Consider the following 16829-nt stretch of genomic DNA (forward strand, 5'->3'; position numbering starts at 1 on the left):
AGCCCCATCAGCCTGATTTCCAATTTGGGCAAAATCGCTGAAAATGTCATCCTCTCCAAAATTCAAGTTTTTGTAAGCAAGCTAAATATCCTACCTTTAGAGCAGTTTGGTTTTCGCAAACTCCACAGCACTACTCAACAGATCCATAGACTAGTTGAATACATTACCACCAGCATCAACTGGCATCAATACACCGGAACAATCTTTCTTGATTTAGAAAATGTGTTGGACAAATTATGGCACTTTGGATTCCTATACAAGCTAATTTTAGTCGGCATTCCATTGGATCTGATCTACCTCATTAAGTCCTTTCTTTCTGGAAGACGCATACAAGTTAAACTAAATGGGGCGGTATCTACCCAGCTGCAGATCTTGGCTGGAGTGCCTCAAGGATCCCTCCTGGCGCTGATACTTTTCTCGATTTACATGGCGGACATCCCACATAACCCGATGTCATCTATCATTGCTCTCTATGCCGACGAAACAGCAACTGGTCAGATCTCTTAAACCACATCTTGTTACAAAGAAACTACAAGATAACCTGCTGAAACTGAAACACTGGTTCTCCATTTGGAGACTGCAAGTAAACCCTCAAAAAAGCGGTGCTCTTCTGTTCACAAAAAATTCAACATCTCCCAAAGAAGACATCTTTTTATTTAACATCAGGATTCCCTGGAAAACAGAAGCCAAATATCTTGGCATACTGCTAGACAGAAAACTTACTTTCAGTCCGCATACAAAATCCTTATGTGCAAAGGCATCAAAAGTCATAGCACAGCTTTACCCTCTTATCAATAGGAACAGCAAACTAGATATTAAAATCAAATTGCTCCTCTACCAGTTGATGATTCGTCCCATTATCACTTATGTGTCCCCCGCCTGGAGCCATACTTCAAGCTCAAATATCCTTAAACTGCAAAGAAAACGCTTACGCATGATCTTAAATGCACCATGGTACATCAGAAATGTTCAACTTCATCAAGACACAAATGTCCCTTATATCTACTCTTTTCTGCAATCTCTCGCAGTAAACTACTTCTCAAAATCGTCCTCACATCCAAATGAATTAGTCCAACAAGCAGCAAATTATGATGAATCAGAATTATGTAAATATAGACGACCTAAAGCCATTCTAGTTCCCTTTCAAGATCTATAACTTGCCCAACTCGGGCTGAGCACGTAGCTCATAAATTTTTCCCTACACAGTAACCTTATCAGATAGCAGGGATTAAAAGCATTATGCTTCACCCTTATAGACAGTAACATTCTGCCTTAGTACAACAAGAGTTTTTGCTCTCTTAAGGTTTCTCTCTGGTCTCCGAAGAGAACCAACCAGTTTGAAACAGCTGTCAGGCCAATGAAACCTTATCAAAATGGGCTAATAAAAGGCAAATATATAGAAGATTGGGCAGCTCTTATGTCTTTTAAGTAGTCCACACTAAGGTAACCCGTGAATGCCGAGGAATATTCCTGCAAGCTCTTTGGTCAACTCACGAAACTTTCTAGTTTCTACATTCGCTTTTGCTTCTTTTTACTTGTTTTTACTTCACCGACCAATTAGGGTGGCGTTTTTCTGCCAAACGTCATTTGATCGGCGAGCCCGTAACGAAGTCTCAACCCGGGAATTGACCCTAAGCAATTGTCTGTTGTTTTTCTTGTGCTAGCCTCTAATTTAGTCCCCTTTCCAAAATTTTTCTATGAATTTAATCTCTAGCCTCTCACATACCATCTTTTATGACTAATCCTTTTCTGTCTTATTTAGTTAAATTTTCTCATTTATACCATATTACAACATTAATATATTCTTTTCTTTTTTTGTTAGTTAGTTTAACAAACACCTTTATATTTTATATATTTTATTGGATGCAAGAATATTTCTTTTTCTTTTAAATAATTCATCAATTATCTCTTTTGCAGGGTTTTTAATTTATTTATTCTTCATGTTACACCATGATAGCTGAGAATTCTACATTCTTAAGATATCAGGTGTAACAGTAGGGGACACACATCTAAACAGAACATCCTCAGATTTGCAATCTGAGGATGTTCTGTTCAGATGTGTGTCCCCAAGTTGGTGAGGCGAAGTTATCTGAGGTCTTATCACTGATTTGAAGAGAATTTTGTTGTTTATGTTTAGGAAGCTGTTCCTATTTAAAAGTCGATATAGCTGTGCAATAGTCTGACTTGCTTTGGTAGAGACACTATTTATGTGAGTCTTGAAATTTAGGTGCTTATCCAGATGAACTCCTAGATACTTGGCAGAGTTGTGCCAAGGGATAACTTTTCCAAACATTTGTATGCTTGTGTTCGGTTCTGCTTTAGGTCTGGTGAAAAGTACTGCAGAGCTTTTTCCTGGGTTGATTGCAATATGCTATTTTGTACCAATTCTTTAATTCATGAACTGCTCTCTGTAACTTGCTTGAGGCTAGATGTGGGCGGAGGGATCCAGCTATGATAACTGTGTCATTGGTATAGAGAGCGGTGATGGATGGAGACAATTTGGGAAGATCTGCTATGTATATGGAGAAGAGTAGGGGGACAGCAGAGAGCCTTGAGGAACTCCAGCCACGACTCTCCTCTCTGTGGATCTGATTCCATTGAGTTTTATTTTAAATTTTCTGTTATTCAGATGTGATTTGATAAGTAGAACTAGTGGTAATGGGATTCCAACTTCGTATAGTTTAAAAATTAGATCATTGTGCCACACTCTGTCAAATGCCTGTGTTATGTCCAGGAAGACTGAGCCAGAATGTTGGTGCCATTTGAATCCTTGTGTGATGTATTCAACGACTCTGTAAATTTGGAGTTGTGGAGTGATATTTCCTAAAGTCGAATTGCTTGTCTTATATGACATGGTTGTTATCTGCTGCCTCTTGAATCTGTGTAAGTATAGCGCATTTGGCTATCTTGCCTACACACGAAAGAAGGCTGATCGGGCTATAATTCTGAGGAAATTGTGTATTTTCCCCAGCTTTTGGAATTAGGAAGACATCCACAAGCTTCCATCGCTCTGGAAAATAATTTAGACAAAGGATGGCATTAGTGATGGCTACCAGATGCATAACCCCTTCACGGAGAATAGTTTGAGCGCTTTGTTCATTATACCATCTGGACCTGGAGCCTCTTTGTTATTTAGTTTTCTTATGTTCTCATATATTTTTATTGGTGATACAGGTTTGTTGTTGGATTGGAATGAGTCATTTTGAGTAATTTTTCACACTTGTGTGTGGATTTTTCTTATGAAGTTTATATCTATATTTGGTATAATTGGGGCTGCATTGTCTTTCTAAGCTGTCTGCAAATGCTTCTGCCTTTTCCTCATCACTGTAGGAGACTCTATATTCACCTTGGATTGGAGGAAGCATGTTACGTTTCGAACGAAGTGATCTCATCATTCTCCACAATGACTGATCCTGTGTGTTTAATTGGTGTATTTTGTTATTCCAAAGTTGGTTACAGTGATCCTTTAGGGCATACCGAACCTGTTTTGTTGCTCTGTTAACTGCCTGCTTATCTGAGAAATCCATTGTTCTGTGATATTTTCTTCCTAACCTGTTTTTCTCTCGGATAAGAAGTTTTATGTCCTCTGGGAGTTATTTGGTGATGTGCATTTGGTTATATTTGTTATCTGTAATTCTGCTGTTAGTAATTGCTTTCAAAGGTTTTTACTGCTTTTTCTATATATTCAGTGGATGTTATATGTGGTACTGGGCCAAGGTTTTCCTGGAAGGCTGAGGGAAGTTGTTTCCAGTTTATAAAGGTGGAGGTATTTTTTGTTAAATCTTCTATGGTTCCTAGTTGCAAAATGATGGGGTTGTGATCAGAATTTAAGTCGTTAACTGCTTGTATTTGATAGCTGTACACAATGTTTTTTAGTACACCTGGTCGTCGACTTATGACCTATGCAACTTATGGCAAAAAAAAAAAAAAAAAAAAATGAATAAATTAATAATAAATCAGGAAGCTGCACGTATGATAACTATGGGATACGATAGCTATCGTACGATAACTATCTCTTGCATACACTCAGTCACTTTCAAGCATCTGTTGCGTGTGGTGTATTAATTAAAATTCTACTGAAATACTACCCATAAAATGTCTAGTAAAAGGAAAATGCCTTTGTCTACAGATACACCAGCTAAGAAGTCAAAGAAAACTATTGATTTAGAGTGTAAAATAAAAGTTATCCAGAAGTATGAAGGTGGAAAGAAAGTGAATACGATAGCACGACTTGAAGTTATCACATTCCATGGTATCGATGATACTTAAGGACAAAGAAAGAATTCGGGAAGCTGTGAAAGGTTCCGCACCTATGAAGTCTACAATTTTAACCAAACAACGACAGGGACCCATCAATGAAATGGAGAAATTGTTGTTTATGTGGATGGAAGATTTAATACAGAAAAATTCACCCATGAGCCTTTGCACAGTGCAAGCGAAGGCTAGAAGTCTGTTTCAGGGTTTAAAATCATGCAGAAGATTTTCAGGCTAGTAGTGGATGGTTTAAGCGTTTTAAAAAAAAAGATTTGCTTTGCATAATGTACGTGTCACAGGAGAAGCAGGAAGTGCAGATGAAGCCCAAAAATTCGTTGATAGTTTCGACTCTTTAATCAAAGAAGAAGATTATCTACCGGAACATTTAATGTAGATGAAACCAGCTTGCAATGGAAACGCATGCCTAATCGTACGTACATACACCAAGCAGAAAAAAGGATGCCATGATTCAAAGCTTTTCAGGATCGGTTGACTTTGTTGCTTGGTTGGAATGCCGTGGGTTTTAAGCTGAAGCCTTTTCTCATTTATCGTTCAGAAAACCCTCGTGCATTTAAGCACATCAACAAGCACACACTGTCCATTTACTACCATTCAAACCCTAAAGCTTGGATGACTCAAGCACTGTACAAAGACTGGTTCATGAACTGCTTTATTCCCCAGGCTCGTGAATATTGTGCGGAGAGAGACATATCCCTTTCAAGATTTTATTGATTATGGACAATGCCCCTGACCACCCTCCTCATCTGGACAACCTTCAACATGATGTTAGAGTGGTTTTTATGCCACCTAACACAACCACTCTCATTCAACCCATGGATCATTTCAGCATTTAAGGCTCACTACTTCAGAACGACATTCACACAAGCCATCGAACCGATAGATTCTGATGCTGATTTATCTTTGCAAGACTTTTGGAAGCAGTACTACATTCTTCGGTGTATCAAGAATATTTCGACCGTATGGGAATGTGTAACAAAGAATTGTATGTTGGGAATTTGGAAAAAGTGTCTAAAATGTTATGCGCATACATTTGAAGGATTTGAAAAAGGAGAGGAACTGGAAGTGATTACAGAAAAAAATAGTTAAACTTGCAAAAAATCTTAAATTAGAATGTGAAATAGAAGACTTAGAGGAATTGCTAGATTGTGAAATAAAAGAACTTTTGGATGATGAGTTGACTGAATTGGAAGCACAGAGAGTGTCAGAAGAAAAAGCAAGCGAGGAAGAAGAGGAGCCAAAAAAGAAATTCACTGCAAAGAGCTTATTAGATTCTTTTTTGCAACTGAATAAAGCTCTCGCCAGTTTTGAAGCAATGGACCCTAATGTCGAACGATTCACAAAGGTTGAACGTATCATTCAAGATGCTGTGCGTTGTTATTGTGAGATATATGAAGAAAAAAAGAAACAAACTGTTCAAACAAAGCTCAGCATGTTCCTCATCAAGAGAACATCTCCTACCTCAACCCAAGATCCACAACCCAGCACAAGCAAAGATTAAAAATTGATTTTGTAAATTTCATTTGTATTAATTTTTACATTAATTTTAGATTGTATTTTTGTGTTTACAGTACAGTATGTACAGTATTATTTTTCACATTATGTACAATATACATAATTATAAATTTAAAAGATTATAAAAATAAATTATAACGATGATAAAAAGATCAGAAAGGTTATAAAGAATACTGTTAATAAATATATGGCTGACATACAATCAGATCGACTTACGACCTGTCATCCAGAACAGAAGTCGGTCGTAAGTCGACGACCAAGTGTATTGCTATATCAAATACATCTGGATGGCAGGTTGCTCTGTAGTGTGCGAGTTCTGTGGGTACTATTACTGTCATGTTTCTTGTAGTGGTATATGAATTCAGTAGTCTACCGTTAATATTTGAGTTTCTGCTGTTCCATGTGGAATGTTTGGCATTAAAATCACCAGCTACGATTACTGCTTTACCTGCATTTAGTATTTCATTCAGATCTGAATCTAGGAGTTTTTTTATTTGAGGGGGTTGTAGGCTGCAAATATCCTGATACTGCTTGTGTTTCCCCATATGTATTTCTATTCCTGTGGTTTCCATGTGTTCTGTTTGGGATTTGGCTATTGTATTATGCTTTATGTTTCTTTTGACAAAGATGGCGGTGCCTCCTCCTCTTCATTGGATCTGTCTGTACGGTAAGTGCTATAATTATTGATTCTAACTTTGTCTTGAACGAGGGTGTGATTTATTTATAAGGATGATATCTGCTTGAGTTTCTGTTGCAAACTCCTGTAGTTCCTGCATTTTGTTGGATAGTCCATTTGCGTTCCAGCTGACAATCTGTAATGATTTAGGTTTTCTATTAGTCTTATTCACTAAGAATTTCAACAAGCAGTGATTGAGTGTGTCTTAAGATGATATCCTTAGCTTCTTGAGTTGGGTTGGTTTGCCAGAGTTCAGCAAGCATTTCTCCTATGCAGCTTGTTATGTTCTGTAGGATAGGTTTCTTGGTTTGTTGTGACTGTCTTGGTTTTGGGTCTTTTAGGTAGGTTGGTCTCGTAACTTCAGCACACGTCCTTCCGTCCGTTGTGGAGTTTGTGGTTTCATGGGAGGATGAGCGTTCTTGTATAGGTTTATTGGTTTGGAGTTGAGTCTTTTGGTTTTGAGGAAATGTTATGCATCCCCTATAGTTTGCAGGGTGAGGGCCTCCGCAATTTCCACACCTTGCTGGTTGTTGTACTAAGGGACTTGAAGAGTCAAAGAAATGTATTTTTTGTAAGCGAACTCTCATTCGGTGCATAAAAGTAATTACTAAAATAAAGAGCAAAAAGGCTCCAGTTTGGTGATGCAAAATTACATAAGCAAAGTGGATATTAGATCCAGGATTATTTCAAAGCCAAACGTAAAAACTATGAAAGTTTCGTGAGTTGATCAGAGAGCTTGCAGTAGTTCACACTAAGGCAACTCATGAATGCTGAGGAATGTATTGCCCGCAAGCTCTCTGATCAACTCATGAAACTTTCATAATTTCTACATTTGGCTTTGAAATAATCCTGGATCTAATATCCACTTTGCTTATGTAATTATGTTCTTTTTTTTTCTTTACGTTGTGCTCATACATGAGAGGTTGGTTGATCAACCTATATTACATTAATACCGTATATGAGTAGTGGGTCAGGAAAGGAGGAATTTGTTTCCATTTGATTTGAAAGACTGTATACTGTATTCCTTGGGAAACACAACAGGGGGAAGACTGTTTCACAGTACAGCAGTTGCAGGGATGAAGGAAGAGGAAAAGAAACGTTGTTTTTCAAGGTGCACAGTGAAAAGATGTTGACCAGCAGCTGCACTTGTTCTGACGAGCTTAGTACTAAGTGGGGGAATTATTGATGTTATTTCTGATGAGCATTTCCCATGAAAATATTTGTAGAATATAATGCAGAAACCAAACGTCTTTGCGAAAGTGGGAGGAGTGAGTTGGTAAGAGATGGGTCATTAATAAGTCTAATTATTCTCCTCTGTATTGAGTCAGCAGTTTGAGGGAGCTTTTTTTTTGGGGGGGGGGGGGGGAGAACCACATATGTGAGAGCAGTATTCAAAAGCTGGGAGGATTTGTGATTTGTATAATGTTAACAGCTGTTCAGAGGTGAAGTAACGTCTTGAGCAAAAGAGAAATCCTAGTTTTTCTGAAGCCAAGGATGCAGTGGTTGTGATATGTTTATGCCAGGAGAGGTTTGATGTTAGGGTAATTCCAAGAAGAGAAATCTCAGATTGTTTGGAAATTTCGGTATTGTCAAAAAGAATACTGGGAAAAAATGGTTCTTTTTTTTTTTTTTTAATGAGAAATAGGACAGAACTGGGTGTTATTAGCAATGAAATTGATGAGGTTATCTGAACCCCATTGCAGAATGGCTAGGAGATCAGAACTGATGTTCAGTAGGTTGAGGCGAGTTGTGTAGAGTAAGGTTTATGAAATGAAAGGGAGGAGTGCAATGTGCTGTCGTCTGTGAAACTGTGTGTTTGGATGAAGGTCAACTTAAGTAGGTCATTGATATATAGCAGGAAGAGGGTTGGTGAAGAGGGTTGGTGAGAGGACAGAATCTTGTGGAACAACCCTGGCATTAGTTAAATGGTGAGAGGATAAGGAGCCATCAACCATCACACAGCGTGCATCCAGATAGAAAGCTGGTATATATATATATACTAATATCCTATACTAAAATAATTTCAGTATAGGATATTAGTACTAAATAATAATACTAAAGATAATACTAAAGTAATTTCATGACTAGACTATTTTATATTGAGGCTATTGACTTCACATCAATTGCCTTACCATTCCATAATGCAAAAACATTATAGGAAGGATCACTACCCAGACCAGTTTTGACCTTGACTGAGGTCTCTCTCGCTGGGTGAGAGCCAGACTCAAGGTATCTTCTTCCTCTCTTGTTTCTGTGGAGTGGCTTGTTTCTGCAAAAGGGAGACTCTAAACCCACTGAATATCTTGCTGCAAAAAAGATACCTTCCTAGTTGGAGGAAATCCCAAGAAGACCCATTAGGTAGTAGATGATTTTCATCACCTGGTGAAATACTATGTTTAGTCTCCAGAACATGGGTATCAGTTTCCTGCCTCCTCCTCTGTGTGAGTAATACTCTTCAAAGGCATACAAACATACCTAGAGATTCAAATTCTCCTTCATTTTGATGATACATTAGTAAAAACAGTGGTGCCACAGGCTGGATGCACAAATAAGTGTCATTGTCTAGTTCTTCATTTTGATGGTAGCCCACATCACTATACTTGATATTGCCTGCCATTCAAGAAGCTTATCCTCATATTTATTGTTTAATATTATAGCTACACCTTCATTTCGCTGATTCTTATTGCCTGAATATAATATCTTGCCTGTTTTTGTCTTTTGTTTTGCTAACACCTATTATGTTGATCTGGTACTTAACCAATTCTTCTGCTAGCTCTATTTCTTTTCCATTGATGCTTCTTATGTTGATGGTGTCAATCTTGACCTCAGCTGATGTTGAGTTGGGGTTTAGGTTTGTTCCAGTAGCTGACTTTTCACTGTTTGCTCTGGTTTCCTGACAAAAACAATGGGGGGGGCGCCTTGTTTAACTGGGAAACACACTAGCTGGCATGAAATTCCATCATGTTGTCCATCATTATGAATAATTTTTAAGCCAATAAGAATACAATTTGGACAACAAAATCCCAAATTGTCAGCCCACCCTCGTTCAGTCAGTAGAGAAGGTAAGGATTGGATGTTAGGTCAGAAGCCCTGGTCAGTTCTCTGCAGTTCCCCAAAAGGCCATGTGGAAGTCTCCCCCCCCCCCCAGTTATCCAGCCTTGATCCTTAAGCACCCTGGTATCATGTAGCAATAGCAAATCAGAGAGTAAACAATAAATGAATACTTATAAAGAAAAAAAAATACATTGACGTATAGTTAAACATCTAATTTAGTATAGCAATTGAGATGAACTTCATCACCTGGTGTGAGACTATCACTCCACTTATTGGAGGCCTGAAGTGGCAAAGTGCAATGTTTGGTCTCTAGAGCAGGGTATCTTGACTAGTTAAAAATAAATTACAAAAAAAATAAATAAATAAATATATATATGTAATTAATTTTTTTAACTTGGGGATACTGTATATTAGGGTTACCAAGTAATTTTATAAGCTTGGTTATTTAACTCCTAATCCCAAGTATGCAAACAATTAAGTTTGTGCCTGAAACATAGTTCAAGTCTAAAGATGGTACAACACCAGGGCAACTCATTGATCACTATTCTTATTTACAATGGGTAAAGCACTTTACATTATGGGAAAATACTAAGAATAGTGATCAGAGCTTTACCCACCTTTACAATGAGTTGCCCTGGTGTTGTACCATCTTTAGACTTGAACTATGTTTCAGGTGCAAACTTAATTGTTTGTATACTTGGGATTAGGAGTTAAATAACCAAGCTTATAAAATTACTTGGTAACCCTAATATATATATATATATAATTGATAAAAATGGGAAAAAAATGTACAAATAAAGGTTTACTACTAATCTTTTGTGAGTGAGTTAAAAAAAAAAATCTATAGCAAGTTGTTGACTTACTATAAAACTACTATTAAAATTGACAACAGGATACATTTAAATTATGAGTACCAGTCATTTTTATTACCTAGCTAAGTGAAAGTGGTTAAAACAGAACAAAATTTTATAAGCACTTCACAAACTGCGGTAGAATTGTTTATTTGTAAACTCTAGATATGAAATTGCATTGCCAGTATAGCTAAGTTACTAGTATTTTTTTTAAATGTTTTATTTTACTTTTAGAGTGCATGGTAACACAAAAAAATTCTCAACATGTAACTTGCTTACTTTACACCATTCAGGAGGTCCTAAAAATTATGGCAAGGAGATGTATTAAATAAGATAAAAGATGCAATAAAAAGTTCAGGTTTTCTTCATTTTCAAAAGGCCGTCCAAGGCTGAAGAGATGAAAATAACAAAACGAAAAACTGAGTTTGTGTTATTAGCCACCTATCAAGAGTATCTTATAAAAATTTAAAATTTTTATTTGGTCTTTTCCAACCTCCCTCACACATCCAACAGGACTTTTTTGAGCTTCAAAGCAATTTTTAATTTTTGCAGTTTGAGGCAATTTTTTTTCATAGAATAAATGCTTCATAATCCAGGTGATTTGGGGCATATATATTCCACTACATATACAATACAAGCAGGCCCGGCTGGTGGCGTGGTGTGCAATATACACAGGCGCCTAAAAGATGTCAAAAAATATGAGATAAGAGTTTAAACGAACAACGAATGGTACATATAATTATGAATGTACATCGTCTTTCGTTCGGGCCCTTCAGATCTTTGCGGAAATGAACAAACAAATTCTGAAATTGTATCCTGGACCCGATTATATCACTGTAATTTTTTATTAAAATTTACGAAAATATACCTAAAATAGTTCTTTATTTTCTCATGTATCACAAATCAACTTATGATTACTTGTTGAGTTCCGTGTAAAAAAAAATGTGAATAAGCAGGACTAATCCGTAGGTAACATTATACTGTAAAGCAGTTTTCATTTGTTTTTCATTTCCTGTTCGTTTTATTCACACTTTATTCAAAAAAAAACTTTTTTGGAAAGGCGCCGAACATTAATCGCACACACAAGAAAAAGACTAGGCGTCAGCGCTGAATACAAGTATATATAAAACACAAAAAATCAGACTTATGGACGAAACTTAGGACCCATGTGGTAGAATATAAAGGGTATTCAGAAATATAAAGAAGGTAGTGGCCATCTTGAAAGAATTAGTCTGTCTGAAAATACAAATACCAAAAAAGTATGAAAAAATAACTATATATACAAATCTATAGCAGAGTAAAAAGAAGAAAGAACAAAAAAGCAGGTATAATTGATTATGATACATAAATCTATGAAGAACAAGATTGTGTATTTTAATACTGGAATGAAAGTCTAATTGAAATTGGACTCAAAACATTAAGAGGCCATGTAAATCTATGAAGAACAAGATTGTGTATTTTAACTACTGGAATAAAAGTCTAATTGAAATTGGATTCAAAACATTAAGAGGCCATGTAACAATAATTGGTGTATACATGCCAGAAGAAGGGAAAGAAGACGGTTTTTTTTCTCCCCCCCCCTCTAAAGAATTACAGAATGTTCATAGATAAATGTCATGAATAAAAGGACTAAGGTCCAAAATTTTGGGAAGTGCAAAGTTTAAAAGACAGATAAACATCTAATAACTAGATAAAAAAATTTTGAATATTAATACAGAATAAATTCTTTTCAAAAATCATGTATAACAATTTTTATTTAAAAAAAACAACTCAATATCAGATGAATCAACTGTTTATAAAAATGATGCGATGTTTAATAAAATGCATTTTGAACTTTTGAACCATGTTAGAATGATTAATAAAGATAACATAAAACATTTCATTTGATTAGAGGATAACCAATTCAGCTTTCCATAAAAAAATATAAACATGCTTGGAGACCACCAACTGATACAGAGAGGTATTGTGAAATTAACTCACTTGAAGCTTTGCAGCACCACCTTTGATCAGTTCACAAACAATTTCTTCAACTCTATCTGGGTCTTTAATTTTCACTGATGGCTTGTGAAATTCTTCTATCTAAAACAGAGGACAGCCATACAATTACTATACTAATTTTAACAATAAAAATTCTTTAGCTTTAATATTAGTCTTTTAATTAATTAATACAGTAACTCCTCATAGCCTTTTAATAAAAATTCCCATACAAATGAAATTAATGATAAATTCATAATTATTAAATCACCATCATAATGCATAAAAATTATTAAAACTTATATCTCATATAATTAAATATAATGTAACACCTAAATGGCAACAGTGTAGGAGAAAAATTTCAAGCTGCTCCAATAATTTCTATTTTTTCTCCATCACTTCACTGAATACTGCAAAAAAACAAAAACTGTAGCACTGATTCATAAATTCTGGCATGTGTACAGCTGCACCTGTTCTTAACCAACTAAAGTATATATAGTTTGCCTCACAGATATTTGTTTTCCTGAGTGTATCATCCAAACTGAAACATTATAATGGTAGCATAAACTGCATTATATATATATTTTTTTAAATACAACATTCTTTGTATAGAAATGAAAAAAATCATATAAAAGAGATTGACTGAGAATCTCTAATGGTTCAAATTACATGCACTGATAGATGTCCAACTGTGCATACACTTCCATATAGAATTCAAATATAAAATTGATAAGAATTAATAAAAATTAGTTGCAGAATTGATAGTTTCCAAAGAATCAAAAACTTGTCAGCTCTGTATGAGATTGCCCATATGAAAATTCATTCCTCCTCATCATCATCATTACTTACAATAATTAAACCCAGGTCTTTTTCAAATGAAGGGGAGCTTGTCATTCTACCAACTTTACTATAGAATGTTATCAAACATGTCCTGACTGTGTAGATATGAAGAAAAATACTCAACTCCAAATTTTTATTCTAGAAGGGAATAATGAGATGGGAGTAGTCCTTTAGCAGATATTAACTGGTCTTCATTTTGATTTTCATTCTTCCAGTAGTAGAGAGCATGGAAATTTATTAAACTGCAAATGCATTGTATTACATAAAATACCTGATATATGAGTATGGGACAAACTTTTTTGAAATTAATTAGTTATCACAGACCATCATCAAATTCCGAGATGTAGCCTCAGTGGTGTAGAAGATATTATAAGTACTACATGAAAATGTTACACCATTATTAACTTTCTATCAACAAGTTTCCTCACAATTCATCTGTTATTTGTATGCAATACTGTCAGATCATATGTTTCCTGTCATCTCAGGCACAAATACCAATTTTGCTAACCTTTCCTCTCCCATTCTGCTTAAGTCATCAATATCACTTTAGATTAGCTCTGTCCTGAAGACTAACAATGTCAGGTTCCTTCTCAATATCTTCATTTTTAATAGGAATCTGCAACTGATGCCATCTGTTCACTCCCCCTAATTTTTCTCAGACCTCTTGTATCTGTGGTCCCCAGACTTTAATCAAGATAATGCTGATTCTAATTAAAACTGGTTTGAACAATGCCTTGTATTATAGCTAATTTAGTGTTTCAATTGATTTTTCCTCTTCTTTGATGATGAGTCACAGTCCACGAAAGTCGGATGTGAATAATAATAATTTATTCAGCTGACTCCCCACCATGCCAGCTTTGCTTATTTAGTTATCTATTCCATATTTAATTTGCCATCTTCACTAAAAATTGTGCCTAAATAGCCAAAATATTTTACTTGTTCAAACTGAACCATAACATCCTTAAAACACTCCCAGCATTCACAATACACATTGGCAGTATTCCACACCCACAATTCTAAATGTAAAATACCTACTCCTCACACCCTTCACCACACCTTTATACAACTTCCAGGGATGTTTTTTCCATCTTACCTTCTACTCTTTTTTTATAATCGAGGATTTCATTGAATTAATAGAGGATTACATATTTTGGTATATACATTAGCCTAAAAAAAAAAAAAAAAAAGGCAAGAATCATAGAACACTATAGTCCGAAAAGTGTTACAGAATTCTGAAACAGAACAAAATTGTCAAAAATGCACGTCAATGATAAATCCAGGCATCAACCGTACCTAAAAATCTGCCATTTTATAGGTACCTCACATTTGACATCCCATGCAATATCAAATATGAATAAAATGTTTCTTCCTCCTTTCTCACAGCATTTATCTTTGCTTCCACTTTCTTGAATATTTCACAATCATTTAAACATATAATCTTTTTATTAATTAATACAATGTTTCATTATTGATACTTGATGAAAGGCATTCATTTATTTAGCATAAATTTAGTGTTACTAACTAAATATTAATTGGGTGTGATTGCTTATTCATAGTATTACTTTAATGATACAAAACCAGAGGAGAAAATATATGTATTATTTATTTGTAACAAAACACAGAGTATTCAACCAAATACAGAAACAAAAGGTAACACTCAATTCCTTTGCATTTACCGGAGAGTAGAAGAAGGTGTCGACGATCTCTAGGATTTTGTGTAACGAACTGGATGACAAAGTAACAAGTAAGATTTTTGTATAAGGACTTTCCTGGATGTGAAATTAAAGGCAAAGATTGCTGAAATTTCTAGTTGTTAGAATTAAGAACAGCAGTAAAGACGGAAAGCAGTTTTGTTAAAAATAATTGTGAAGTAGTTTGCAGAGTTATAAGGAATTAGATATTGTTATGTATTGAAGAAGGAATAGTATGTGAAAGTTTTAGTTAAGCCTAATAATAATTATAGTCTGAGTTAAATTAACGTAAAGTGTGTACAAGTCTGCTCCCATGTCTGAATTATATGTGAGCATATTTATTGCATTAATCATTAAGCTTAAGAGAGAATTGTTTAATTAACCAAGTGGAGAACCAGACACACAAATATTATATTATTTCCATGTCATTTTAGTTAGTGAATTTAAGTTGGATTAATTTGATATGTGTAGTGTTACTTCTTTTTTGGTACTTTAATTTAGCATGAAAACTTGCCTGATTCTGCCTGACCAATGCACTTCTCATAAAAAGACAGAACCTGTGTGATCTTAAGAGTAAAAGTAGCCATGACTGATGAATAGTAGACTTAAACGTTGCTTGACTTAGAGATAAATATTAGAGATATTTCCGTGTTGTGCTGGGTGCTTTCTTGCATGTATTGGAAAGATATACAATTCCTCTACGCAATCTCTAATGGCGCAGTCATAAATATAAATAAATTTTCAGAGATCGTTATGAGAAAAATCCAGCTATTTAGACAAAGAAACTGGCTCCAGGCAGAGGCAATTCCTAAAATACGTACATGTGAAATAGCATAGTACGACCTTAAGAGGGGGCGGGATTAAATTGGTAGACTGAAGGGATTAAAAGGTAATAGTCTATTTCAAGTAACGAGATTACAACAACGGCATTACGACTGTTTAAGATAAACAAATAATACTGAAGGGTCATATTACAAAGAACAGTTCAACATATACGAACTTAAAGAAACTAAAATATAAAAGTAATAAAATACTTTATTTTTACTGTTATGACTGTAGTCTTCTGCTTATAATTTTCATAATGCACATGGTATTCCTTCCACATGATCCTTTTCTTACGAATCTCTTGTTTAATAAGATTACACATCCATTTGACTCCCACTCTATTTATTCTTCGAACTCTTGGGAATCCCATTAAAAATGGGAAGCATCGTTTATTGTTTAAATGCTTCCCATTGTTATACTCTGAATGAAAGGAAAAGTCAAAACCTTTATCTTCATTCAGATTTAACACGGTTTATCAATTCCAGAGCCAGTATTAATATATCAAGAGAAAAATAACCAATTGTAATTTATCAGTTACATTAATATTTAAGAAAGTTTCACCTAATGCATCATATTGAAAATGATTAAGTGTTTTGTGAAGTTTAAACTATGTGTAATCTATGTAAGTGCTAGTCTTCTGCTTACAATGTTGAAGGCAAAGGACAATCTGATTATACAGCAATGGCCTGAAATCATACACGTGCACCTAATAGAACACGCACGTAGATGTCCTCCGAAGAGCACGCTAGGGGAGAGATTGGCACTAGGTGCTGAAAGGAGTGACGTGCCATGAGGAAAGGGAGAAATCAGGATGATATAGGCAAGAAACATAGGGTGCACATTTTAAAAGGCACTGCAGCGCCAGCTCGTGGCTTTTTTCGTTCCCTGTACTGGAGTGGTCATCGGCAGAGCAGTCTATCGTGAGGTCATCGCGGCAAGTGGCAGTGCCCATAGGCAGTTCTAGGCTATGGAATGACCTGACACGATAAAGTTCCAGATCACGCCGGAGATCGAAGACCCATGCCCAGCCGATTGATGAGCGAGCGGGGAGCCAGAATTGCTTCCCCCGTCAGCGATGTGTCATATCCGAATTCAACTGATGTGTAGAAAAGCCGAGGTAAATCTGGAAAG

General features: G+C 35.5%; 1 protein-coding gene across 1 annotated transcript in view; it reads right to left on the reverse strand.

Annotated features, from left to right (window-relative positions):
- The window catches only part of LOC150108112 (cytosolic 5'-nucleotidase 3-like), a 133776-nt gene that overhangs the window by 104821 nt on the left and 12126 nt on the right, over positions 1-16829 (reverse strand). The window contains exon 2 of the mRNA XM_090390601.1: positions 12349-12447. Coding sequence (XP_090246727.1) covers positions 12349-12447 — 99 coding nt within the window. The remainder of the gene's footprint in view (positions 1-12348; positions 12448-16829) is intronic.

Source organism: Typopeltis vanoorti, chromosome 3 (genome assembly GCF_054136105.1).
Source record: "Typopeltis vanoorti isolate ZY-2024b chromosome 3, IOZ_Tvanoo_1.0, whole genome shotgun sequence".
Classification (NCBI taxonomy): Eukaryota; Metazoa; Arthropoda; class Arachnida; order Uropygi; family Thelyphonidae; genus Typopeltis; species Typopeltis vanoorti.